The sequence below is a fragment of the Marmota flaviventris genome, chromosome 4 (assembly GCF_047511675.1).
Source record: "Marmota flaviventris isolate mMarFla1 chromosome 4, mMarFla1.hap1, whole genome shotgun sequence".
NCBI lineage: Eukaryota > Metazoa > Chordata > Mammalia > Rodentia > Sciuridae > Marmota > Marmota flaviventris.
In genome coordinates this window covers 73,866,360-73,893,145 of record NC_092501.1, presented here as the reverse complement: position 1 = coordinate 73,893,145, position 26,786 = coordinate 73,866,360, and the positions used below count along the sequence as shown (strand labels likewise).

The 26,786-nt window shown below is 36.4% G+C and overlaps 1 protein-coding gene across 9 annotated transcripts in view; it reads left to right on the top strand.

The window, feature by feature from the left end:
• Zfand4 (zinc finger AN1-type containing 4) overlaps positions 1-26,786 on the top strand; it is an 85,347-nt gene that overhangs the window by 28,097 nt on the left and 30,464 nt on the right. For 8 of the 9 annotated variants that reach the window (XM_071611261.1, XM_071611262.1, XM_071611258.1 and 5 more), the window contains 2 exons: positions 22,369-22,444; positions 23,531-23,598. In XM_071611261.1, coding sequence (XP_071467362.1) covers positions 22,369-22,444; positions 23,531-23,598 — 144 coding nt within the window. Of the gene's footprint in view, positions 1-22,367; positions 22,445-23,530; positions 23,599-26,786 lie in introns of those variants that run through there. The other variant, XM_071611266.1, reaches the window with a different exon arrangement.

Here is a 26,786-nt window from a genome sequence, read left to right as displayed (position 1 = left end):
AGTTTGAGTCCATCCCATTTATTGATTCTTTTTTTTAAGAAAGAGAGAGAGAGAGAGAGAAATTTTTTAATGTTTATTTTTTAGTTTTCGGTGGACACAACATCTTTGTTTGTATGTGGTGCTGAGGATCGAACCTGGGCCGCACGCATGCCAGGCGAGCGCGCTACTGCTTGAGCCACATCCCCAGCCCCCATTTATTGATTCTTGATTTTAATTCTTGTGCCAAAGGAGTCTTATTAAGGAAGTTGGGGCCTAATCCCACATGATGGAGACATAGACACAGTGTCTCTGGTTTAATTCTAATAGACACAGTGTCTCTGGTTCAATTCCTACATCTTCAATCCCCTTTGAGTTGAGTTTTGTGCTTGATGAGAGATAGGGTTTAACTTCATTTTGTTGCATATGGATTTCCAGTTTTACCAGCACCATTTGTTGAAGAGGCTATCTTTTCTCCAATGCCTGTTTTTGGCACCTTGTCTAACATAAGATAATCATAATTTTGTGGGTTAGTCTCTGTGTCCTCTATTCTGTACCATTGATCTACTGGTCTATTTGGGTGCCAATACTATGCTGTTTTTGTTACTTTTGCTCTGTAGTATAGTTTAAGGTCTGATATAGTGATGCCACCTGCTTCACTCTTCCTGCCAAGGATTACTTTAGCTATTCTGGGTCTCTTAATTTTTTTCCAGACGAATTTCATGACTGCTTTTTCTGTTTCTATGAGGAATGCCATTGAGATTTTGATCGGAATTGCATTAAATCTGTATAGTGCTTTCGGAAGTATGGTCACTTTGATAATATTAATTCTGTCTACTTGAGCAAGGTAGATATTTCCATCTTCTAGGGTCTTCTTTGATTTCTTTCTTTAGCATTCTGTAGTTTTCATTGTATAGATCTTTCACCTCTTTCATTAAGATGATTCTCAAATATTTTATTTTATTTTTTGAGGCTATTGTAAATGGGGTAGTTTTTCTCATTTCCCTTCCTGAGGATTTGTCACTGGTATAGAGAAATGCATTTGATTTGTGGGTGTTGATTTTATAACCTGCTACTTTGCTGAATTCATTTACAGTTGTAGAAGTTTTCTGGTAGAACTTTTAGGGTCTTCTAGGTATAGAATCATATCATCAGCAAATAGTGCCAATTCCGAGTTCTTCTATTCCTATGTGTATCCCTTTAATTTCTTTCATCTATCTAATTCCCATTAGATAGAGCATTAATCTCTAGGGTATATAAAAAAACTCAAAAATCTAAGCACCAAAAAAACCAAATAACCCAATTAATAAATGGGCCATGGACAGACACTTCTCAGAAGATGATATACAGTCAACAAATATATGAAAAAATGTTTATCATCGCTAGCAATTAGAAAAATGCAAATCTAAACTACTCTAAGATTTCATCTCACTCCAGTCAGAATGACAGCTATTATGAAGACAAACATATTCACCATATCTAAACTGTGGAGCCAACCTATATACCCTTCAGTGGAAGAATGGATAAAAAAAAAGTAGCATATATACATAATGGAATTTTACTCACCCAATAAAAGAAAAGAAAATCATTCATTTGCAGGTAAATGGATGGCATTGGAGAGGTGAGGATGTGGGGAAGAAGACATGCTCATACACTGCTGGACTGCTGGTGGGACTACAAATTGGTATAGCCAATATGGAAAGCAGTATGGAGATTTCTTGGAAAGTTGAGAATGGAACCAACATTTGACCCAGCTATCAGTCTATACCCAAAGGACTTAAACACAACATACTACAGGGACACAGCCACATCAATGTATATAGCAGCACAATTCACAATAGCCAAACTGGAGCCAACCTAGATGCCCTCCAGTGGATGAATGGATAAAGAAAATGTGGTAAATATACACAATGGAATATTATTCAGCCAATAAAAGAGAATAAAATCATGCCATTTGCAGGTAAATGAATGGCATTAGAGTAGATAATGCTAAGTGAAGTTAGCTAATCCCAAAAAACCAAATGCTGAATGTTTTCTCTGATATAAGGAGGCTGATTCATATTCCAGTAGGGAGGGGGAGCATGGGAGGAATAGATGAACTCTAGATGGGGTAGAGTGGTGAGAGGGGAAGGGAGGGGGCATGGGGTTAGAAATATTGGTGGAATGTGATAGACATCATTATCCAAAGTCACGTATGAAGATATGAATTGGTGTGAATATATTTTGTATACAACCAGAGTTATGAAAAATTGTGCTCTATATGTGCAATAAGAATTGTAATGCATTCCACTGTCATATATATATATATATATATATATATAAAATTAATAAAAAAAGATATGAAAATGCCTATTGACCCACAACCTTGCCATCAGAAAGTGTTGTCAAACTTTAAAATTTTCACCAATCTAATGTGTTGTTTTAATTCTCCAATTATAAATGAATTGGAACAGTTTAGTCATAAGTGTAAGGGATGTTTTTAAAAATTTTTTTAGATGTTGATGGACCTTTATCTTATTCATTTATTTATATGCAGTACTCAAAATTGAACCCAGTGCCTTATACATGCTAGGCAAGTGCTCTACCACTGAGCCACAACCCCAGCCCCTAAGGGCTGTTATGTATCTTTTATGGTGAATTTTTTATGTCTTTTGCACATTTTTTAATTAGAATTTTCTTCTTTGGTTGTAAGGATTGAACTCAGGAGCACTTTACCTTTATGTTATATCCTCAGATCTTTTTATTGTATTTATATTATATATCTTATTATGTACTAAGTTGCTTAGTGCCCTGTCAAGTTGGTGAGGCTGGCCTTGAACTTTCAATTTCTTGCCTCAGCCTCCTAAATTGCTGGGATTACAGATGTACACCACCACATCTGGCTGTTCTCTAATTTTTAAAAATCTATTATATATAAGGGATATTAGTCTTTTGTCTGTGGAATGTTATACATATTTTCTCCTGCTTTGTCAGTTGTCTTTTAACTTTGGTTATATGGGTTTCTTTCTCATGAAATTAAAAACTTTTTTAACCAGGTGAGGTGATACACACCTATGATTACAGTTACTCAGGTTGCTAAGGCAGGAGGATTTCAAATTCAAGGTCAGCCTAAGCAACTTAGTGAGAACATTTCAATTGTTTTTTTAAAGGGCTGAGGCTGGGTGTGGTACATACCTGTAATCCTAGCAATTTGTTAGATTGGGACAGGAGGATTACAAGTTTGAGGTAAGCCTCAGTAATTTAGTGAAGTGCCCTTAGCAATTAGCAAGACCCTGTCTTAAAATAAAAAATAAAAAGGACTGGGGTTGTAGTTCAGTGGAGAGCACTGCTGGAGTCAACTCCTTATACTGCAAAAAACAAACAAATTTTTTTTTCACATGAAAAATACAAATTTTAAAGCAAATTTAGCAATCTTTTGTTGACTTGCTTTTTGAGTAATAGAAATCCTTTTATTATTGATTTAAAAAATGACAGTGGAATGCATTACAATTTTTTTTAAAAGATAATTTTTTAATATTTATTTTTTAGTTTTCGGTGGACACACCATTTTTCTTTTTATTTTTATGTGGTGCTGAGGATCGAACACAGCGCCGCGAGCGCACTACCGCTTGAGCCACATCCCCAGCCCACATTACAATTCTTGTTACACATATATACCACAATTTTTCATATCTGTGTTTGTATATAAAGTATGTTGACACACAATTTGTGTCTTCATACATGTACTTTGGATAATTATGTCTATCACATTCCACCATCCTTGCTAATCCCCTGCCCCTTCCCTTTCTATCCCATCCCTCTTCCCTATCTAGAATTCATTTATTCCTCCCATGCTCCCCATCCCTTCTCCACTATGAGTCAGCCTCCTTATATCAGAGAAAATATTTGGCATTTGTTTTTTGGAATTGGCTAACTTCACTTAGCATTCTTCTCCAATGCCATCCATTTACCTGCAAATGAATGATTTTCTTTTCTTTTATTGGGTGAGTAAAATTCCATTATGTATATATGCTACTTTTTTTTTTATCCATTCCTCCACTGAAGGGTATATAGGTTGGCTCCACAGTTTAGATATTGTGAATTGTGCTGCTATAAACATTGATGTGGCTGTGTCCCTGTAGTATACTGTTTTTAAGTTCTTTGGGTATAGTCCATGGAGTGGGATAGCTGATGGTTCCATTCCCAGATTTCCAAGGAATCTCCATACTCCTTTCCATATTGGCTGCACCAATTTGCAGTCCCACCAACAGTGTATGAGAGTGCCTTTTCCCCCACATCCTCGCCAACACTTGTTGTTGTTTGTCTTTATAATAGCTGCCATTCTGACTGGAGTAAGATGATATCTTAGAGTAGTTTTGATTTACATTTCTCTAATTGCTAGAGATGCTTAGCATTTTTCATATATTTGTTGATTGATTGTATATCCTCTTCTGAGAAGTGTCGGTTCAGATCCTTGGCTCAATTTTTGATTGGGTTATTTATTTTTTTGATGTTTAGCTTTTGAGTTTATTATATACTCTAGAGATTATATACTCTACCTGATGTGTGAGGGGTAAAAATTTGCTCTCAGGATGTAGGCTCTCTGTTCACCCCAGAGATTGTTTCTTTTGGTGAGAAGAAACTTTTTAGCTTGATTCCATCCCATTTATTGATTCTTCGTTTTAATTCTTGTGCCAAAGGAGTCTTATTAAGGAAGTTGGGGCCTAATCCCACATGATGAAGATTAGAGACAACTTTTTTTTTTCTGTTAGATGCAGAATCTCTGGTTTAATTCCTAGGTCCTTGATCCATTTTAAGTTAAATTTTGGTGAGAGATAGGGGTTTAATTTCATTTTATTGCATATTGATTTCCAGTTTTCTCGGCACCGTTTGTTGAAGAGGCTTTCTTTTCTCCAATGCATGTTTTTGTCACCTTGTCTAACATGATTGTAATTTTGTGGATTAGTCTCTGTGTCTGCTATTCTGTACCATTGGTCTACCAGTCTGTTTGGGTGCCAATACCATGCTGTTTTTGTTACTATTGCTCTGTAGTGTAGTTTAAGGTCTGGTATAGAGATGCTACCTGCCTCACTTTTCCTTCTAAAGATTACTTTAACTATTCTGGGTCTCTTTTTTTCCAGACTAATTTCATGACTGCTTTTTCTATTTCTATGAGGAATGCTATTGGGATTAGAAAAACTGGGGATAACAGGAACATATCTCAACATTGTAAAGGCTATGTATGCTAAGCTTCAGGCCAACATCATTCTAAATAGAGAAAAATTGAAGGCATTCCCTCTTTCACCACTTTTATTCAACATCGTTCTTGAAACACTGGCCAGAGCAATTAGGCAGATGAAAGAAATTAAAGGGATATGTATCAGAGAAGAAGAACTTAAATTAGCATTATTTGCTGATGATATGATTCTATACCTAGAAGACCCAGAAAACTTCTAGAACTAGTAAATTAATTCAGCAAAGTAGCAGGATATAAAATCAACACCTAAATCAAAGGCATTTCTGTATATCAGTGACAAATCCTCTAAGAAGGAAATGAGAAAAATTACCCCATTCACAATAACCTCAAAAAAAAAAATCTTGGGAATGAACTTAATGAAAGAGGTGAAAGATTATAGATCTATACAGTGAAAACTACAGAACCCTAAAGAGAGAAATCAAAGACCTTAGAAGATGGAAAGATCAACCTTGCTCTTGTGTAGGCAGAATTAACATTATCAAAATGTCCAAAAGCACTATACAGATTTAATGCAATTCCCATCAAAATCCCAATAGCATTCCTCATAAAAATAGAAATTCCTTTCCCTAATCCAAAGTTAGAGGTATTCATCCATGTTTTCTTTTATTTGTAAGGTTTCATTTTTTACATTTATCTTTCTAATCCATTTGGAGTTTGTATGTATGGCATTAGGTATTGATCTAATTTATCTTTTCCTACATGACTACTCAGTTGTTCCAATACCATTTATTTAAAAAGTTCATATTTGGCTCAGTAACTTGAGAGCCCATCTTTATCATCTCTAATTGGGTCTATTTCTGGGTTTTTTTATGTGTCAATCAGTACCATACTCTTGTAATTACGGAGGCTTGATGCTGGGTTTTCATGTATGGTAGAACTAGTAATCATTCATTTTCTGGCTATTCTTCAAGTTTGTTTTCTATTTAATTTAATATCCCTTGCCTCTTCTTCTTCTTCCTTTTTTATTTTTGTACCAGGGATTGAATTCAGGGGCACTCGACCACTGAGCCACATCCCTAGCCCTATTTTGTATTTTATTTATAGACAGGGTTTCACGGAGTTGCTTAGGACCTCATTAAGTTGCTGGCTCCTGCCTCAGCCTCCTGAGCTGCTGGAATTACAGACCTGTGTCGCTGCACCTGGCTCTTGCTTATTCTTTTTAAAGTTGGTATTTTAGTGTGATTGTATTACATTTATAAATTAACTTAGGTGGAACTGACAACGTTAGAATGTGAATTATTCTAAGAACAGATTTATCTTTCTGTTTTTTTAAGTCTTTTTTTTTTTTTACTGGGGATTGAACCCATGAATGCTTTGCCACTGAGCTACATTACCAGGTCTTTTGAGACCAGATTTTGCTGAGTGCTGACAGTCTTGCTAAATTGCTGAGACTGGCTTTGAATTTGCAATCCTTCTGCCTCAGCCTCCTGAGTCACTGGGATTACAGGTATGTGCCACTGTGCCCAGGTTTAAGTCTCCTTTTATGTAGATGTATTTAAAATTTTGTAGAAGTTTTTAAGTTTGTTACTAAGTATTAAATATACTTTATTGCTATTGTAGTAGAAATTTTTCTTCCATTGTGTTCTTTAATAGTTTGCTTTTTTGCTTATTTGAAGGCTAATTTTATATCTTTCTATTCTTGTGCTAATTTTATATCTTTCTATTTTACTATGTACTTTTCTTAGTTTTATCAGGGTTCACAAGGGTTTTCACATCAGTTATATCTAGCATATTATCTGCACTAGAAATAGTTTTATTACTTAACATTTTTGGCCTTTAATTTATTCCTCTTTTTTAATTACATTAAATATCTGTAGTGCTCTGTTCAGTAGGATAGTGGTCATCCTTGCAATGCTCCTGATCTTAATAGAACTGCTTCTAGTATTCCCCATTAAGTTACATACTGGCTTTAGACCTAGTTGGTATAGGCCGAGTACTTTGATGTACACCTTTAATCCTACATATTCAGGAGGCTGAGGCTCAAGGGCAGCCTGAGTAATGTATTGAGATTCTGTGTCAAAGTAAAAATTTAAAAGGGCTGAGAATATAGCTCAGTGGTAGAGCATCCTGAGTTCAATCCCCAGTACCACAAACAAACCCCTCTAATTCCTATTTTCTTGAGTTTTTAAAAATATCATACATGGGGGCTGGGATTGTGGCTCAGTGGTAGAGCGCTTGAATAGCACATGTGAGGCACTGGGTTTGATCCTCAGCATCATATAAAAATAAATAAATAAATACAGGTATTGTGTTCATCTGCAACTAAAAAAAAAATATTTAAAAAAATCATGAATGGAGGGGTCTCATTTCCACTGGGCCCCCTCTGAAGGATTGTCCCAAATAAACCTGCATTGTTGAGCCACCTCTCTTTATTTCCTTACATGTTGGTATTGAAACCCAGGACCAGTGTTCAAGGTTCCCACCATGGGCAGCCTCTTTGGGCCTTACCTTGACCTCCATCTGTTCTCTTTCTTTCCCTCTCTCTTTCTACTTCTCTCTCTGGCAGCTCCAGTAATGACCACTCACGTTGTGCGACTTCACATCTACCACTGGCCATCACTTATTGGGTGAGTGACCCCCTCTGACTCCTCCAGATTCCTCAAATCCTTGCCATGGTTTTTCTCTCCATGGATGCTGTTTCTCTGACAAATCCCAGCACTGAGTGAGAGAAACCTCTGCCACCACTGGGTGGCAACAACTTGCTTTCTTTGGGACACCCAACAATTGCCTGTCATTCCATTGATTGTTCCTGGAACACCCTCAGAGAAACCAAAATTCTTGTGGGGATGCCCCTTGATTTGGCTTTTCTCCATGCCAGAGTCCTTAGAGGCCCTCCTTAATCCTTTTTGTCCAGGATGAGCCAGACCCCATCAAAGGCTCTATGAGATACACCTTAGGGTACCTTTCCAAACATATTCAGACCCTGGGTCTCCAAGACACAGTCAGACCTACTGCCTAGCCCCTACACAAGCTGGACAGTAGCAGTCACTGTCCTGAAAATGGCATATTTGACTTCCAAATTCTCCAGGATCTTGAAAATTTTCTCTACCACAATGGCAAATGGTCCAAGGTTCCTGATGTCTAGACTTCTGGTCCAGGCCTGGTTACCACCTTCTTTCTGCTAAAACTGCTCAACTTTCTTCTCAATGAAAAGCCCCTCAAGGCATCCATCTCTTGGGACACCTCTGTCTTTGGGAGCTCTGCTTTTTCCCCATTACTCTAATAAATCCTGTTACTTTGGTATATCTGACACTTGTGTCCATGTATTTCATTCCTTGAATTCATGAGACAAAGAACCCACCCATCCACCCTCCCTGTTACATTTATGAGGGCTTGCCTGGGATCTATGGAAGGGTGAATAATATGGAAAAGGGAGTTCTCATTTCTCTTTTGTGTTCTCTTTCTTAGTAGACAAACTGTCTTTAAACACTGTATTTCCTGGTGCTCAAAGTACTACCAACTACTCTAAAAATAAACTTAGTGGACAAACACTAGTCATTTTTAACTGACTAACATCACTGGCAGTCTTAAGATGAGGGTAAACAGGCATGCTGAGCAGATGGGTCCTGTCCCCTTTGCTTTGGCATTGAGAATGTCAGTCCTGACTTGCTCCAGTTTCTTTTCTATGGGAGAGAATTGGTGTGTGGGACAGAGGAAGACTTGAGACAACTGATGGTAGAAGACCAGAGAGACTTCCTGATGCTGCATGAAGGTCTTAGGTCCAGAGTCTGACCTGGGCAGTCCTCAGGAATACAAAGTATCAAATACTATCTTTCTGTTTCTGACTGACTTGGCCCAGTGGTGGAGGGCATCCTCACCTGATGAATCTTGGATCCTGAGATGATCTTAGTCTGATCAGATCTAAGGTCTTCAGGAAAGAGATAACCCATTCATCCTCAGAGTGTAAGCCAAATATTCTCTCTTCTCCTCTGCAGAAATGCCTCTTCTACATGTATTTCCTGGTGCTCAAGATACTACCAACTACTCTGTATGTCTTATTGATACCCCCAATTCTTTCACCTTCTCTCTCTCAAGTACCTAAACAGAGTCTCTAGGGAACTTCAGGCTTTTAAATGCTTTCATGACCTAAACCCCAAGCCCATCCCCACCTGTGGTCTTGCATGCCTAAATTAATATATTTTGCTCTGGTTAGCCTTGTTTTGTCTAACTGGAGTTTCTTTTCTTTTTTTTTTTTTTTAAATCCCTCTCTATTTTTTTCCACTGTCTTTTTTTTTTTAAAGAAAGAGTGAGAGAGAGAATTTTAATATTTATTTTTTAATTTTCGGCGGACACAACATCTTTGTCTGTATGTGGTGCTGAGGACCGAACCCTGGCCGCACACATGCCAGGCAAGCGCGCTACCGCTTGAGCCACATCCCCAGCCCATCCACTGTCTTTTTCTAGAGACCAAATATTCAAGGGTTAACTCTCAAAGAAAAAGAAAAAGAGCTGCTCTTTTGGCGAATCCTAAGGAAGGAGATAACAGTGGTGATGGTAGGAGCAGATCTGTCTTCATGGAGGATAGGTGGCCACCTGAACCTTTGATTTCAGCATCCATCAGGGCTAACAGACCCTGCTTCTAACGTTCCAATTGTACAGGCTAACCTCATGCCTAGGTCATACTGTAAAAATGTTTGACCAGCTCTATTTTAATTTCTTTTTTTTTCTTTATTTTTATTTTTTTTTAAATTTTTTATTGTTGGTTGTTCAAAACATTACATAGTTCTTGATATATCATATTTCACACTTTGATTCAAGTGGGTTATGAACTCCCATTTTTACCCCCTATACAGATTGCAGAATCACATCAGTTACACATCCATTGATTTACATATTGCCATACTAGTGTCTGTTGTGTTCTGCTGCCTTTCCTATCCTCTACTATCCCCCCTCCCCTCCCCTCTTCTCTCTCTACCCCCTCTACTGTCATTCATTTGTCCCCCTTGTATTATTTTTCCCTTTCCCCTCACTACCTCTTGTATGTACTTTTGTATAACCCTGAGGGTCTCCTTCCATTTCCATGCAATTTCCCTTCTCTCTCCCTTTCCCTCCCACCTCTCATCCCTGTTTAATGTTAATCTTCTTCTCATGCTCTTCGACCCTACTCTGTTCTTAGTTACTCTCCTTATATCAAAGAAGACATTTGGCATTTGTTTTTTAGGGATTGGCTAGCTTCACTTAGCATAATCTGCTCTAATGCCATCCATTTCCCTGCAAATTCTATGATTTTGTCATTTTTTTAATGCAGAGTAATACTCCATTGTGTATAAATGCCACATTTTTTTTTATCCATTCGTCTATTGAAGGGCATCTAGGTTGGTTCCACAGTCTTGCTATTGTGAATTGTGCTGCTATGAACATCGATGTAGCAGTGTCCCTGTAGCATGCTCTTTTTAGGTCTTTAGGGAATAGACCGAGAAGGGGAATAGCTGGGTCAAATGGTGGTTCCATTCCCAGCTTTCCAAGAAATCTCCATACTGCTTTCCAAATTGGCTGCACCAATTTGCAGTCCCACCAGCAATGTACAAGTGTACCCTTTTCCCCACATCCTCGCCAGCACTTGTTGTTGTTTGACTTCATAATGGCTGCCAATCTTACTGGAGTGAGATGGTATCTTAGGGTGGTTTTGATTTGCATTTCTCTGACTGCTAGAGATGGTGAGCATTTTTTCATGTACTTGTTGATTGTATGTCCTCCTCTGAGAAGTGTCTGTTCAGGTCCTTGGCCCATTTGTTGATTGGGTTATTTGTTATCTCATTGTCTAATTTTTTGAGTTCTTTGTATACTCTGGATATTAGGGCTCTATCTGAAGTGTGAGGAGTAAAGATTTGAAAAGTATTGGTATTAGTTCCTCTTTAAAGGTTTTGTAAAACTCTGCTGTATACCCATCCGGTCCTGGGCTTTTCTTAGTTGGTAGTCTTTTGATGGTTTCTTCTATTTCCTCAATTGATATTGGTCTGTTTAGGTTGTCTGTATCTTCCTGACTCAATCTGGGCAGATCATATGACTTAAGAAATTTATCTATGCCTTCACTATCTTCTAATTTATTGGAGTATAAGGATTCAAAATAATTTTTGATTATCTTCTGTATTTCTGAAGTGTCTGTTGTGATATTGCCTTTTTCATCCCGTATGCTAGTAATTTGAGTTCTCTCTCTTCTTCTCTTCGCTAGCATCGCTAAGGGTCTGTCGATTTTGTTTATTTTTTCAAAGAACCAACTTTTAGTTTTGTCAATTTTTTCAATTGTTTCTTTTGTTTCGATTTCATTAATTTCAGGTCTGATTTTCATTATTTCTTGCCTTCTACTTCTTTTGCTGTTGTTTTGCTCTTCTTTTTCTAGGATTTTGAGATGAAGTATGAGATCATTTATTTGTTGGTTTTTTCTTTTTTTAAGGAATGAACTCCACGCAATGAATTTTCCTCTTAGAACTGCTTTCAATGTGTCCCATAGATTCCAATATGTTGTGTCTGTGTTTTCATTTATCTCTAAGAATTTTTTAATTTCCTCCTTGATGTCTTCTATAACCCATTGATCATTCAGTAACCTATTGTTCATTCTCCAAGTGATGTATGCTTTTTCCTTCCTTCTTTTATCGTTGATTTTCAGTTTCATTCCATTATGATCAGATAAGATGCATGGTATTATCTCTACTCCTTTATATTGTCTAAGAGTTGCCCTGTGACATAATATATGATCTATTTTTGAGAAGGATCCATGTGCTGCTAAGAAAAAAGTGTAACTGCTTGATGTTGGGTAGTATATTCTATATATGTCAATTAAGTCTAGGTTATTAATTGTGTTATTGAGTTCTATAGTTTCCTTATTCAACTTTTGTTTGGAAGATCTGTCCATTGGTGAGAGAGGTGTGTTGAAGTCTCCCATGATTATGGTATGGTGGTCTATTAGACTCTTGAACTTGAGAAGAGTTTGTTTGATGAACATAGCTGCACCATTGTTTGGGGCATATATATTTATGATTGTTATGTCTTGTTGGTGTATGGTTCCCTTAAGCAGTATGTAGTGTCCCTCTTTATCCCTTTTGATTAACTTTGGCTTGAAATCTATTTTATTTGATATGAGTATGGACACTCCTGCTTGTTTCCGAAGTCCATATGAGTGATATGATTTTTCCCAACCTTTCACCTTCAGCCTATGTATGTATTTTCCTATCAAATGCGTCTCCTGTAGGCAGCATATTGTTGGGTCTTGTTTTGTGATCCATTCTACTAGCCTGTGTGTCTTAATTGGTGAGTTTAAGCCATTAACATTTAGGGTTATTATTGAGATATGGGTTGTTCTTCCAGCCATATTTGTTTATTTCTGTTACTAAACATGGTTTGTTTTCCTCTTTGATTATTTTCCCCCCCTTACTGTCCTACCTCCCACTGTTGGTTTTCATTGTTATTTTCCATTTCCTCTTCCTGTAATGTTTTGCCGAGGATGTTTTGAAGAGATGGTTTTCTAGCTGCGAATTCTTTTGTTTATCGTGGAAGGTTTTAATTTCATCTTCCATCCTGAAGCTTAATTTCGCTGGATACACAATTCTTGGTTGGAACCCATTTTCTTTCAGTGTTTGAAATATGTTATTCCAGGATCTTCTAGCTTTCAGAGTCTGTGTTGAAAGATCAGCTGTTATCCTGATTGGCTTACCCCTAAATGTAATCTGCTTCCTTTCTCTTGTAGCTTTTAAAATTCTCTCCTTATTCTGTATGTTGGGCATCTTCATTATAATGTGTCTAGGTGTGGATCTCTTATGATTTTGCACATTCGGCGTCCTGTAGGCTTCTAGGATTTGGGATTCTGTCTCATTCTTCATGTCTGGGAAGTTTTCTCGTATTATTTCATTGAATAGATTGCTCATTCCTTTGGTTTGAAACTCTATCCCTTCCTGTATCCCAATGACTCTTAAATTTGGTCTCTTGATGTTATCCCATATTTCTTGGATGTTCTGCTCATGGTTTCTTAACAGTCTTGCTGAGCTGTCTATGTTCTTTTCAAGTTGAAATACTTTATCTTCATTGTCTGATGTTCTATCTTCTAAGTGTTCTACTCTTCTGGTAGTATTCTCAATTGAGTTTTTAAGTTGGTTTATTGCTTCCTGCATTTCTGGGATTTCTGTTTGTTTGTTTTTTATAACCTCTATCTCCCTGTATAGTTGATCTTTTGCTTCTTGGATTTGTTTATGTAATTCATTGTTGAAGTGATCTTTCATTGTCTGATTTTGCTGTCTGATGTCTTCCTTGATACTCCAGATCATCTGAAGCATGTATATCCTGAATTCTTTATCTGACATTCCATCTGCTGCAGATATTACCTCTTCTAAAGTTGAGTTGACCTGCATTGCTTGTGGTCCTTTCTTTCCTTGTCTCTTCATACTGTTCGCGTTTCTTTCTACTTGGTGAAACTGTTGTGCTATTGAATTTTCCCTCTATATATTTATATTGGTCTTGTATAGTTGCAAAGTCTCCCTCACAGGCGCGGGCGGCGGCTCTGCCCCTCTGCGGGCTGCTAGGCTTGTTCTGTGGGTGGTCGCAGTTCTGCCTACTTTGCAGGCGCAGGCAGCGGCACTGCCCCTCTGCAGGCCTCTGGGCCTGTTCTGCCGGTGGGTCGCAGGTCCGCCTACCTTGCAGGCGCGGGGTGGGGGGGGGGGGGGCGGCTCTACCCTTCCGCAGGCCGCTGGGCCTGTTCTGTCTGTCGGTTGCAGGTCTGTCCTGTTCTGTTGGTGGTCGCAGGTCTGCCTACCTTGCAGGCGCGTGGGGCAGCTCTGCCCCTCCGCGGAATTCTGGGTCTGGTCTGCCGGTGGGTCACAAGTCCGCCTACCTTGCAGGGGGGGAGGGGGCGGCTCTGCCCCTCAGCAGGCCGCTGGGCCCATTCTGCCGGTGGTCACAGTTCTGCCTACCTTGCAGGCGCGGGCGGAGGGGGCGGCTCTGCCCCTCAGCAGGCCGCTGCGCCTGTTCTGCCGGTGGGTCGCAGGCCCGCCTACCTTGCAGGCGTGGTTGGCAGCTCTGCCTCTCCGCGGGCCACTGGGCCTTTTCCGTCGGTGGTCACAGTTCCGCCTACCTTGCAGGCGCGGGGGGTGGGGGGCGGCTCTGCCCTTCAGCAGGCCGCTGGGCCTGTTCTGTGGGTGGTCACAGTTCCGTCTACCTTGCAGGCGCAGGGGGGGGGGGAGACTCTGCCTCTCAGCAGGCTGCTGCGCCTGTTCTGCCGGTGGGTCGCAGGCCTGCCTACCTTGCAGGCGTGGTTGGCAGCTCTCTCTATTTTAATTTCTAAAGGGTAAAATCTAATAGACATAATGCTATAATTTTGTCTCTTACCTGTGGGGCATAGGATTGTTTCAGAATATGAATGTAAGAATATGGAAAATTAGAAGGGAAAAGATTTGATGCTAAAGTCCAAGGTGAAAGGGGACAAACTAAGGATATAAACAAGCTATAGAATGTAAGTAAGTTGCAAAAAGTCTGTGGAAGGTAAATCTCAAAGAGCTCGTGTATGTGATTAACTTGACTATATATAATCAGCACAGTTAAAATTATCCAAGGGTTTTTCCTAAGGTTAACTTTTAATATGAAAATTCTCTTATGTTTAGAAACAAGAAGGGCTCCTTAAAACATTGATCTGCTCTTATTATCAAGATAAGTTCTTGTGTCTGTTAGGTTTTATTACTTAGGAAAACTAAGTCTTAAAGGGATTAGGGTTTGTACCTCTTTTAAAATCTTTTAAATGATTACTTTGTAACTGATCAAATAAACAACTGTTATTTTAGGTTATTACAATATAGTGGACACCCCTAAATATATGTGGCCAGAGATACCTCTGAGAACTGTTTGAGCCTTGTCTAAGTGTTAATGTAAAAGTTTGTGAAATGTTAGTTTATGGAGGTTTACAGGCAAAATAACCTGTGAGTGCTCTCTTTTATACAAAGTATCTGACATAGAATGGCATTGACATTTTAAGACCTGGCTTATATATGTTTACTTTGAACAAGTCAGTTTCTAATCATTAGCACTGTTTCCGAAACATATAACAGATTTAAGGCTATCCATTGATTTTTGCTAGTACTGCTAATCCATGCAGACCCCTGATTATTGTTACTTTATATTATAGATTCTAAATTTTACTTTAAAAGTTAAACTTAGTTAATATAAGGACATCTGTATAATTGTGATCCTAACCATTACTGGCTTCACTGTATATTATATTTATGTTCTTCAAGTATACAAGTCTTTTAAAGTATAAAACTTAAGCTACAATTGTCTGTAGCAATAGTCTCCTTCAGATTTATATAGAAATAAGGAATTTAGTTGATATTTATATCATTTAATGTTTTGTAACTGGATAAAGGTAACCTGTTATCAATAAGTTATATATAAAATTTTGTGTTACTCTTTACAGTGTGATTGGAATTAAATTTATTTTTGGAAGGTAAAAAATATCATGAATAGGTATTGAATTTTATAAAGGTTTTTTTTTTTTTCAACATCTCTAGACGGGTTTTCTGTCACCTTGTAATTATTACTGTGATATATGATATTAATAGATTCCTTAGTATTGAACTTGCCTTCCTCAACTATATTCCACTTGGTTATGGTAAAGATTTTCTTTGTGTACTTGTGGAGCCTGTTTTCAAATATAAAGATTTTTTTAATGAATTTGTATGAATTGGTCTATAGTTTTCTTTTTCTTTTTTAATTCTCTTAGATTTAGTAGTTAATGGTATTTGCTTCTTCCTAGGTTAGGAAGTTTTTATGTATATGCTTTGGAAAAATTGTAGATCTTAGAGTTTACTTTATCTCATTAAAATTTTGGTGAAATCCTGTGAATCCCTCTGGGTCTGGTGTTTTTAATTTTGGTATAGTTCCTGACTAACATTTCCTAGTTCCTCTAAGAACATTTATCTGTTTATTCTTTCTAACTTTAACTTTGTTAATCTAACATTTCCTAGGATGTTATTGCCTTGATATTTATTATTTTTATGTATTTGTTATTTCTCTTTTTTTTCCTTGACAAAGTTTGCTAAAAGTTTGTTGAATTTTTAATAATGGAATTTCCTTTTACTTTTTTTCTATTTTCTGTCTCATTGTGTTCTGCTTTCATCTGTATAGTTTCTTTTCTTGTGCTTTTGGTTTACTTTGTTTTTCTTTTCTTCTTTTTGAGAATAATAATTTATTTTTATTTTATTTATATTTGTTTAATACTGGATGTTCTCTTCTGATAACTGTCATTGTTGTTGTTGTAGTTATTATTATTAGGTACTGGGGATTGAACTCAGGGGCACTGTACCACTAAGCTACATCCACAGCCGTTTTTAATTTTTATTTTGAGACAGGGTCCTGCTAAATTGGGGAGGCTAACCTTGAACGTTTGATCTTCTTGCTTTAGTCTCCTGAGTCAGTAGGATTACAGGTGTGTGCCACTGTGCCTGGCACATAATTTTTTTTTTTAAAATTCTTTACTTTGTATATATTCTTTCAGTCAAATTCTGATAATTTTTGATTTTCAGGTACAAATGATTTTCATATATCCAAATGCTTGAGTATTTTTAACTCTGAGGTGAGGACTTAACAATCTTCTTCTACTTCATGATTTCTTTTTCAGGGTGAATTTTTCTTTAGTTGATATATGTGGGGTTTCATTTTCTTGTTTGTACCATTAACTCTTATGCACCTGTTCATTTTTCTCTTGCTTATTTTTGTGATCTTGGTGTTTAAAATAATCTTTAAGATTGTTTGAATGAGGGCTGGGGATGTGGCTCAAGTGGTAGCGCGCTCGCCTGGGTTTGATCCTCAGCACCACATACAAACAAAGATGTTGTGTCCACCGAAAACTAAAAAATAAATATTAAAAAAAAAATTCTCTCTCTCTCTCTCTTAAAAAAAAAAAAGATTGTTTGAATGATGCATTTTCTATCAATGTAGCATTGACCAGAAATCAAATAAATGGTCTATAAGACATCTTCCGGTGGTTTGGTGTTTATGGTGGTGGTGTAAATTCCCCAATTTTGTGATGTTCTCTTGTCTTGCAGGACTCTTTACCCTTTGTTTCTTTTCCCTTTAACCATCAAATCACTAAGGGGTTTGAAGGAAAGTTCTTCAAGTAAGTAGCCTTGGACCAACCCAGTTTTTGCTCTTTCTCACCTGTAGCACTCAGAAATGGCTATATAATGCTGGGGATATAAAAGCCTGGGGTCTGTTCCAGGACCTCAGGGACCAGGATGTCCTTCAGTTCTTGAGAATGTAATGTAGAACCAAGTTTAAAAACCCAGGAGAGGCTGCTTTATAGGGCCCCTCAGTTGCAGTCCACGTGGGGCACACTTAGTCTCCATCTGCCCCAGGCAGCTTTTCTTATTTGTGAGGGACTGACTGGAGATGAGTACTAGGTTGCTAGATTTAGCTGTGTAGCAAGTAACTAGTTACACTTCCTGTAACTAGTGTGTGAGTATTCTGTCTCACTGGAGTCTGATAAGTTGGTAGCGAATATACAGTGAAACTGCTTCACATGCTACTCTTTTTATCTGTTGTATTTTTTTTTTAAATCTCCTACAGAAGCTTCTTCAGGGGTGGGGTTGTGGCTCAGTGGTAGAGCACTCGCCTAGCACGTGCGAGGCCCTGGGTTTGATCCTCAGTGCCACATAAAAATAAATAAACAAAATAAAGGTATTGTGTCCAACTACAACTAAAAAAATAAATATTTTAAAAAGAAGCTTCTTTAAATTGTTATTAGTGCCCCGACCTACCTTTTTGTAAATGTTCATACCCAGGGTGACCTTTATCTTCTGGTGGTGGTTTTTTTTTTTTTTTTTTTTAAATCAAGTTTAGGACTAATACTAACTTCTTTCTCTGTCTAACCTATGGTTTTTCTCAATTAACCTTGTAAGGGTGGGAGCATGAGGTATTCTGCACTGAGATGGGGTGATTGACCCTTTTTATTTACAATTATCTTGAAATTTGTACATTCTCTATCTTGAAGTTATAATGTTTTATGACAGGGTTTCTATATAGATTTATATCCCTTCATAATATTCTCTTGTTTGGAAGAAAACATTGACAGATGGGATCTGTGGTCCCATTTTCTTTAATTACCCAGAAGTTCTATTGATTCTGCTTCTATGGTTTATTCTAGATGCAGATATAAACATGTTCTCACATGCATTTGTCTGAAAAATTCTTTAAAAAGACATAAGAAACACCTTTGAGTCATTACAATATATATACAAACATACTCAGTTATGACTGAATATTTATGTCCCCCCAACACACACATCAAATTCTTAGGTTGAGGTCTTAACCCTCAATTGGGGCCTTTCCGAGGTAAATAGGGTTACAATGAGGTCATAAGCATTGTGCCCTCATGATGATTGTTATGGTTTAAATATATGTTCCCCAAAACCACATGTGTAGGACAATGCAAAAAGGCTTAGAGATGAAGTAATTGGACTATGAAAGCCTTAATTAAATCAGTGAATTAATCTTCTGATCAGTATTAACTGAGTAGAAACTGAGGCAGACAGGGTGTTGATGAAGGAGGTGGGTCCCTAGGGATGTGCCTTTGGGATATATATATATATATATATATATATATATATATATATATTTTTTTTTTTTTTTTTTTTTTTTTTTTGGGGGGGGGGGTATATATTTTGTTTTTATTGAGCAGAGCTCGCTCTCTCTCTGCTTTTTGGTGCATTGCTTTGAGCTACTTTCTGCCACCACATTCTTCTGCCATGATGTTCTGCCTCATCTCAGGCCCTGAGGAATGGAGTCAGCCATCTATGGACTGAAACCTCTGAAACCATGAGCCCCCAAATAAACTTTTCCTCCTCTAATTGTTATTGTCAGGTCTTTTGGTCACAGAAGTGAAAAAGCTGACTAAAACAGTGGGATTAGTGTCTTTATAAGAAGAGGCACCAGAGAGCTCCCCATCTCTCTGCTGTCACACAAAGAAAGTCACCAGAGTGCATAATGAGATGGCAGCTGCCTTCATGCCAATAAGAGAATCCTCAGAGTGAAACCTGCCTTGCACCTTGATCTGGGGCTTCTGGTCTCCAGAGCTGTGGGAAATAAATTTCTGTTTAAATCACCTGGTCTGTGGTGTTTTGTTATGCCAGCCTGAGCAGTAAATTATATGTGTACACACACACACACACAAACTTATGTATTTATTCCCAGATGCATGCATATTCACATGTTGCTTAATCATGTAAACCTAAAAAGGAATTAGGGAGATTTTCTAAAGATTAGTTAAATTTATTTGGGAATAGAATAGAAATATGCATGTCATACTAAACTACGAGTGTATTCAAAGAGGTTGAGACAAGGGGAAGTTTCTAAAACTTCAGAAATAAGGATTACATAAGATAGTTTGCAATCATAGTTCTTAGCCATAAAGATTTCTAATAAAGTTGGTGCTGGTCATAGGTTAAACAAGGAAATTGCTTGGCAGAAGTTCTTACAGAAGTATTTTTTATAAGGTTGTGGTGGCCTTTATGCAAGATTGTGATTCTGGCAATCTTTTGCAATAGTTATCATCAGGCAATTGTGTGAGAACCCTTACTTCATTACCTCCTGCTTTTATTTAACTTTTTTTAATTGTTGTTAGGGTTGATACAAGCAACTTTATTTTTATCCTGACAACTTTTGCAATCATAAATTTGTTTATAATAGTGAAAAATTGGATAGATGAAAATAATCTCTTAGTAGAATGATTGGGTAAATCATGTAAGGCAGAAATATAACTTGGAGTCCCATTTAGTTATTTTAAAAAATGTATATTTTTGCTGACATGAAAAAATGTATACAATATATTAAATGAAAAAAGTTTACTAAACAGTTTTACAAAGTACAATCCCATTCTATTAAAAATAGATTTTACTAGATTTAGGATTGCACATGTTTTTTTTCCATTATAATTTTTTGTATTGTCTGTTTTTTTCACAAGTGGTTATTTTTATGATTGATATTTTCATTTGAAAGAAACTTTTAAAACACTGTTGAATGGCAAAGTGCTTCTTTACATGTGCAAGGATCTGGGTTCTATTCCCAAGAGTGCACACACATACACACAAAAAGAAGCAAATAAATTAAAAAATGTGTATGCATGCAGTCTATTTGGGGGACAGGGAATTTTTTTTTTTTTTTTAAGAGAGAGAATTTTTTTTTTTTTTGTAGATGGGCACAACACAATGCCTTTATTTTTATGTGGTGCTGAGAATCAAACCCAGGTCCTGCCCATGCTAAGGAGCTCTTTACTGCTGAGCCACAATCCTAGCCCGGGAAATTTGTTTTATAGAATAAATTCTTCTGGACTTAGGCTTGTAATAATTGTTGAGGTTGCCAGATTTAGAAAATAAAAATTCAGCAACCCTGTCTTAGAGCAGAATTGGTTTGTTTTATAAATTTTAGATTCAGAAAGTGCTAATGGTAGAGGAACACCAGTCTTTTTCAGTGTGCAAGAAAAGAAGCTGAAGCTCATAGAGTTTGATGACTTTTTCTCAGTCATCCAACAACTAGCAGTCAGGAACCCAGCTCAATCATGGACATTATATTGTCTGCTAAAGGATGGCTATGTCTATTAAAAGTAGTTAAGTAGTATTTAAGCAGTGTCAACTGTCTCTTCAATCCAGCTCTAAGTTTCAGTTACAAAATAATGTTCCAAATGTTGATTGAATGTAAACATAGTGTTACTTGCCCAAATTGCTTTGTCTACTTATGCTAATGAAATTCTGGAAATTTGATTGAAAAGATGATCTTGGTGCATTAAATATTTAATATGATAATACTTTCAGAGTGAAATAATTTCTAGCTTAGAAACCTTTTTTTTACTGGCATTTTCTTTTTGCTGAGCACTTAATTGATATTCACATCTCCTGACAGCCAACACTTTTGCATATTCCTCAGACAGCTACTTTTGTTTTGTGGAGGCTGATTTCTTAGAGATGAGTGAGCATAAAGATTGTGCAGTCTCTTTAGGCACCCTTCACACCTCTGATCCCCCACATACTCTCAGTGTCCCAATTAATTCTCTTTTCTTGGGTGTTATCTCCTGTGAAATGGGGTGTCTATTGGTGCCCACTTCACAAGCTTGCTGGTACAGTTAAGTTATGATAACATAGGTCAAGTGCATAAAATAGTACCTGGCTTATAGTAGTAAAAGCTAACACATTATTTCTGGTCTACTTATTTTGTAGTATCATAAGCAAAAGCAACTTGAGAAGACAAGTATGTGAGATATTTGAAAAAGATTTTCATCAATATTGGTATTATTAAGTGTTCTATTAATTAGATAATGGTCATTCCTTGAATAATATAATTTGAACTTGCTTAGGACATTTAAATGTGGAATTTATTAAAATGATAATTAGAATTATTATGCTCAAGCATATAATCTGCCTTAATATTCTTTTTTTTTTTTTTGATACCAGGGATTGAGCGCTTAACCACACTTAACCACTGAGCCACATTCCAGCCCTTTTTATTTTTTATTTAGAGACAGGGTCTCACTAAGTTTCTAAGGGCCTTGCTAAGTTACTGAGGTTGGCTTTGACCTTTCAAACCTCCTGCCTCAGCCTCTCAAGTCACTGGAATTACAGGCATGCATCAATGCCTGGCTGCCTTAATATTCTTTTTACCTCATAAGAAATGTAAAGAAAAGGTCTTATGGACTATCATTTTCAACATTAAAAATTGCCCATAATTTAAGTTTTTTTTTCTTTTGGTGGTACAAGGGATGGAACCCAGAGGCTTAATAGCCAGGTGCCCTGCCACTGAGCTACATCCCAAACCCAAACCATAAGATACTTTCAACACTGAATATAACCAAATGAATACTATCTTTTGCAGCATTAAAACAATCTTTTAGTCCTTAAACTGTTTGAGGAATGACTCATGCTATCTTGCCTTTCTTAGGGCTCCCTGATTTTATACATTGTTTTAGGGCCAGAAAGTGAACTGAAACATACTCTTCTCAAGTGAATAAGTTAGATTTCATCTAACTTTAATCATAATTTTTACCAATGATTCTGTAAACTTTAAGCAGCTAACATTCAATTTAGAAATGTATTTATTAGTATACTTAATTCTTTAATGGAATAGCTTTGTATCATACTCATTTGGAGATGCTATTGAATTGTTAACACTCTTTATTATCACCTTCCCCTAAGGTATTCCCATCTGTCAGCAGCACTTAATTTGGAATAACATGGAACTTGAAGATGATTATTGCTTGAATGATTACAAGTGAGTGTAACTGCGTATTAGCTGATTCATAGGCATTCAGTTTTATGACTCTGTACACCAGTGTTTTTCTTCTGAATCCTTGGATTATCTCTCTTCTGAATAGCTCTGATTTCTGGATTTCATTATAAAATTATGAACTATAGATATGTTGGGTCGTTACCCCATCTTTGTCCTTTGATACTTGTGTTTTGCCTTTTCATTTTCATGTTAAGCTGTTTATCTCCCACCTTTATACATCTTGCCTTCTTTGATTCTTTCTTTGAATATTGACCCATTCTCATCTGGCCATGTTTCCTCTTCCTTCCATTTTCAAAAATTCTAGGAATATGAGAATTGCTCTCCCCCAAATATTTTTCATTAAGCCCTGCTTCTGTTACTAAGCGACCCTGTGTGCACTAGTGATTACAAACATACTTTTTGGCTTTTTGTGTCTTTTCCTCTTTCCTCTCACATAATTCATTACTCTTAAGAAAAGAAGCAAAAGAATGAGAGGTGGTGTGTAAGAGTACTGGAAGAGTACTGGGAGTTAGGAGACCTAGTAGATTTGCTATTTTCCATACTGAATAGAGTTGCCATTTTCCAATACTTCGGGTCTTGGGCAAGCCTCTTAACTGGGCCTCTTTCTCCTTACATGTGGCATGAAGAGACTAAGCTACATGATACACTGACTTCCAGTACTCCCTTCCAGTACTTTGAATTTCACATCGTATTTAAGGCTTATGAAAACTTATAAACATTTTTTGGAGGGGAGTACTGGGCACTCAGACACTGGGCCTATTTTATATTTTATTTAGAGATAGAGTCTTACTGAGTTGCTTAGTGCCTCCCTTTTGCTGAGGCTGGCTTTGAACTTACAATTCTTCTGCCTCAGCCTCCCGAACTGCTGGGAGTATAGGTTTGTCCCACCGCGCCTGGCCATTTTTGTTATTTATGCAAGCAAATACATTTTATATTTAATAATACTGTTGTATCTTTTTATATTTTATAGAGTAGGTACTGTGGCTAATAAACCAGCACATAGTTAATGTTACATTTAAACTGAGTATTTTGATGATTATAGTTTATTTTTGTGTTAACTATTCACAGCATTTCAGAAGGTTGTACCTTGAAGCTGGTATTGGCTATGCGTGGTGGACCTATAAATACTAGAAAAGGTAGGCATATATTATAGCAATTCAACAATCATATTCTTCAAGCAATTTAACAATAAGAAATTTCAAGTCAACATTTTTAGTCAAGTTCCCTTTATGCTATTAGGTCTTAGAAGAATCACATTTGTTTCTTTAGGCATTATTCTTTATAAGCTAAGTATATAGAGCTTGGAACTCTGAAATATATTCTAGAAAGTCTAATGCTCCTGATTCAATCCAAGACGATTTAAAAATAAATCTCACAGTATAGGAAAAAGAAATGGAGTGATATAGTCTAAATATTATGTTATCATTGCCTTTAGGTTCATACTAGTCTTGCTTTTATTTTATCTACTGAGTTTTTAATTTCTGGGCTAATGATTGCTATGGAAAATTACAAAGTTTTTGATGCAGCTGGGTTTTGTGAATATTTTTCTGGCCTTGGTTGAATCTTTTCTCAGAATGTGGTTGGTCTCTAGAGACCATTCATTCATTCAACAAATATATAGTGAGCATCTGTGATATTTAGTGCCATGTCCCAAATGCAGTAAATATGGGGGACAAAGTCCATGCTTTATGACACTGCCACAAATAAATGTATAAGAATTGATATAATTTCAAGTGGTTGTAAGTGCTTTTCAGGAAACAAGATAATATGATAATGTCTGTGGAAGTAGGATTATAGGAAGAGCCCTTGGAAAAGATGATATGGATAGAAACTTGATTAACAAGAAGATTCTAGGCACAGGAAGAGCTGGGAGTGTTCACATTGACTCTTTTTTTTTTTAAATTTTTTATTGTGGGTTGTTCAAAACATTACAAATTTCTTGACATATCATATTCCACACTTTGATTCAAGTGGGTTATGAACTCCCACCTTTACCCCATACCCAGATTGCAGAATCACATCAGTTACACATCCATTGATTTACAAATTGCCATACTAGTGTCTGTTGTGCAGGTAGGTCACATCCCTACCAAGTTGAGGCAGCTATTCGGAACACTCCTGCTCCTCCTGCTTTTGTGCACCTCATTTTGAGGAAGGCTTTTCTTTGTTTGGTTCTTTACAAACCAGATAAATTAAGGTTAAGTATTAATCCTACTGAAAGATTACTTCCACATATCAAATTATATACTGTCTGGCTTCATAACTTTGGTTAAAAAATAGAATTATTGGGCTGGGGATGTAGCTCAGTGGTAGAGTACTTTGCCTAGCATTCATAAGACCCTGGGTTCAATCCCCAGTACTTTTAAGGAAACAAACAAACAAGAACAACAAAAAATACAAATATTATTACCACCCTTTTCTTACCTACCTCGAGAGGTTTTGTGAAAGGTGTTCTGTTCTGCTTAGGTTAGAGAAAACAAAAGTAGTAACTTTAGGAATGGTTAATTAGCACTCTTGACATTAGGAACTTTCTAAGAATTAGAGTTACAAAATAGTTTTAAGTGATTTCAGCAATGTTTATAGTAACAATTCTTAGGATAGTACAAGAACCCTAAGTGTTTACTGCGCCTTTATGTTAAGATACAATTAAATAGTGTTTAATGGCATGTGAATTCCATTGTTAATGTATTTTTTAAAAATTTTGTAGTTGTAGATGGACAGAATGCCTTTATTTTATTTCTTTATTTTTATGTGGTGCTGAGGATCAAACCCAGTACCTCATGCATGCTAGGCAAGCACTCTACTACTGAGCTACAGCCCCAGCCCCTTGTTAATGTACTTTTAAAAGTTGTCTATTTATGTGTCTTTAAACCAAAGTATTTAATCAAAAGTATTTACTTAATACAAAAGTATTTACTTTTTCTTACTGGGACTAAAATTATTTTATATGTGTATGAAAATGAGTGTTAGTAATACATATAGTGTTTTGTATATATGTTTATATAATATTTATATTTCATATATAAGATATTTATATATAAAATATGTAGATTTTTTAAAGCAGAAATGAAAGGCATCAATCACTAGCTTTTAGTAGTTGAATGCTTTTAGAAAGTTTTATTTTTCCAAATGTACAGTTGGTTGGACCTGTTCATGCATCTTTACTAGCAGCTGGGCATCTCCACCTTTGGTATTTCTGGTGTAAATTACTTGAGCTCTGTGCTTTGAAACCAGTTTGATAAGTCTTTTACTGAGGAGGTCCTGAGGGTTAAAAAAAAAAAAATAAAAAAAAAAAAAAATAAAAAAAGATTAGATTGTTGAGCTTTACTGAAACTTTGCCTTTGGACCACTTCTTCTTTTTTGACCTTGCCTTCAGATTTGTTCACTGGGTCCTTGTCATTCTTGGTCAACTTTCCAGCATCTTCTTTCTATCATCCTTGGGCGGCATTGTGAAGCTCAAAGAGCAGAGACTGTTCCTGGAACCTCTCTGAAATGTCAGACAAAAAAGAAGCTCTGCTCACAAACAGGCCCAGAAACCTTTGCCCACTGTGCCTCTAATAATTGAAGCTTTGTAATAAAGTCTTCCTAATAATTTTCCCTTAAACTTTCTGTGCCATGTTTGTGATTTAAAAATATGCACTGAACTTATGTTTTAATATTTAAAATTAAGTTTTTAATAATTTTACCTTTATTGAATTAACTTTTATAAAAATTAAATGCTTGATATTATCTACCATGTGTCATTAAAAACTTTGTGAAAAAGACAACTCAACCCAGATTTAGGACTTCTCCATAATGTATTCAAGAAATCATATTTTATTGAATTTTTTAATTTGTTCTTTTTAGTTATACATGATAGTGGTGTCAATTTTGATATATTCTTATAAACATGGAGTGTATTTTATTCCAGTTAGGATCCCAGTGTTGTGGATGTACAGGAAATCATATTTTAAAGCTAATTTAGTCTTGCTATTTCAAATAAGTACCTTTATCATTTGAATTCCAATAGTATTTAGCATTGTACAAATACTTTCTTTCTAGAATTAAATTGTACCCTAAGTCCATATGTATTACTTTATAGCTGATAAAATCCAAATGCCTTTTCTTTTGTGAAAAGACAAGTATAAACATATATATATATATATATATATATATATATATATATATACACGCTGTTACTTATTCAGGAAAGATTTTCAGTGTGGCTATAGTAACAGCAGTAGCAAGCCTAAAATATTGATATCTTAATTTTTACTTGTTAGTAATGTAATGTAAAACATTACTAAACTTAAAAAGGGCAAGGACTTATTTGAAAAAAAATTTA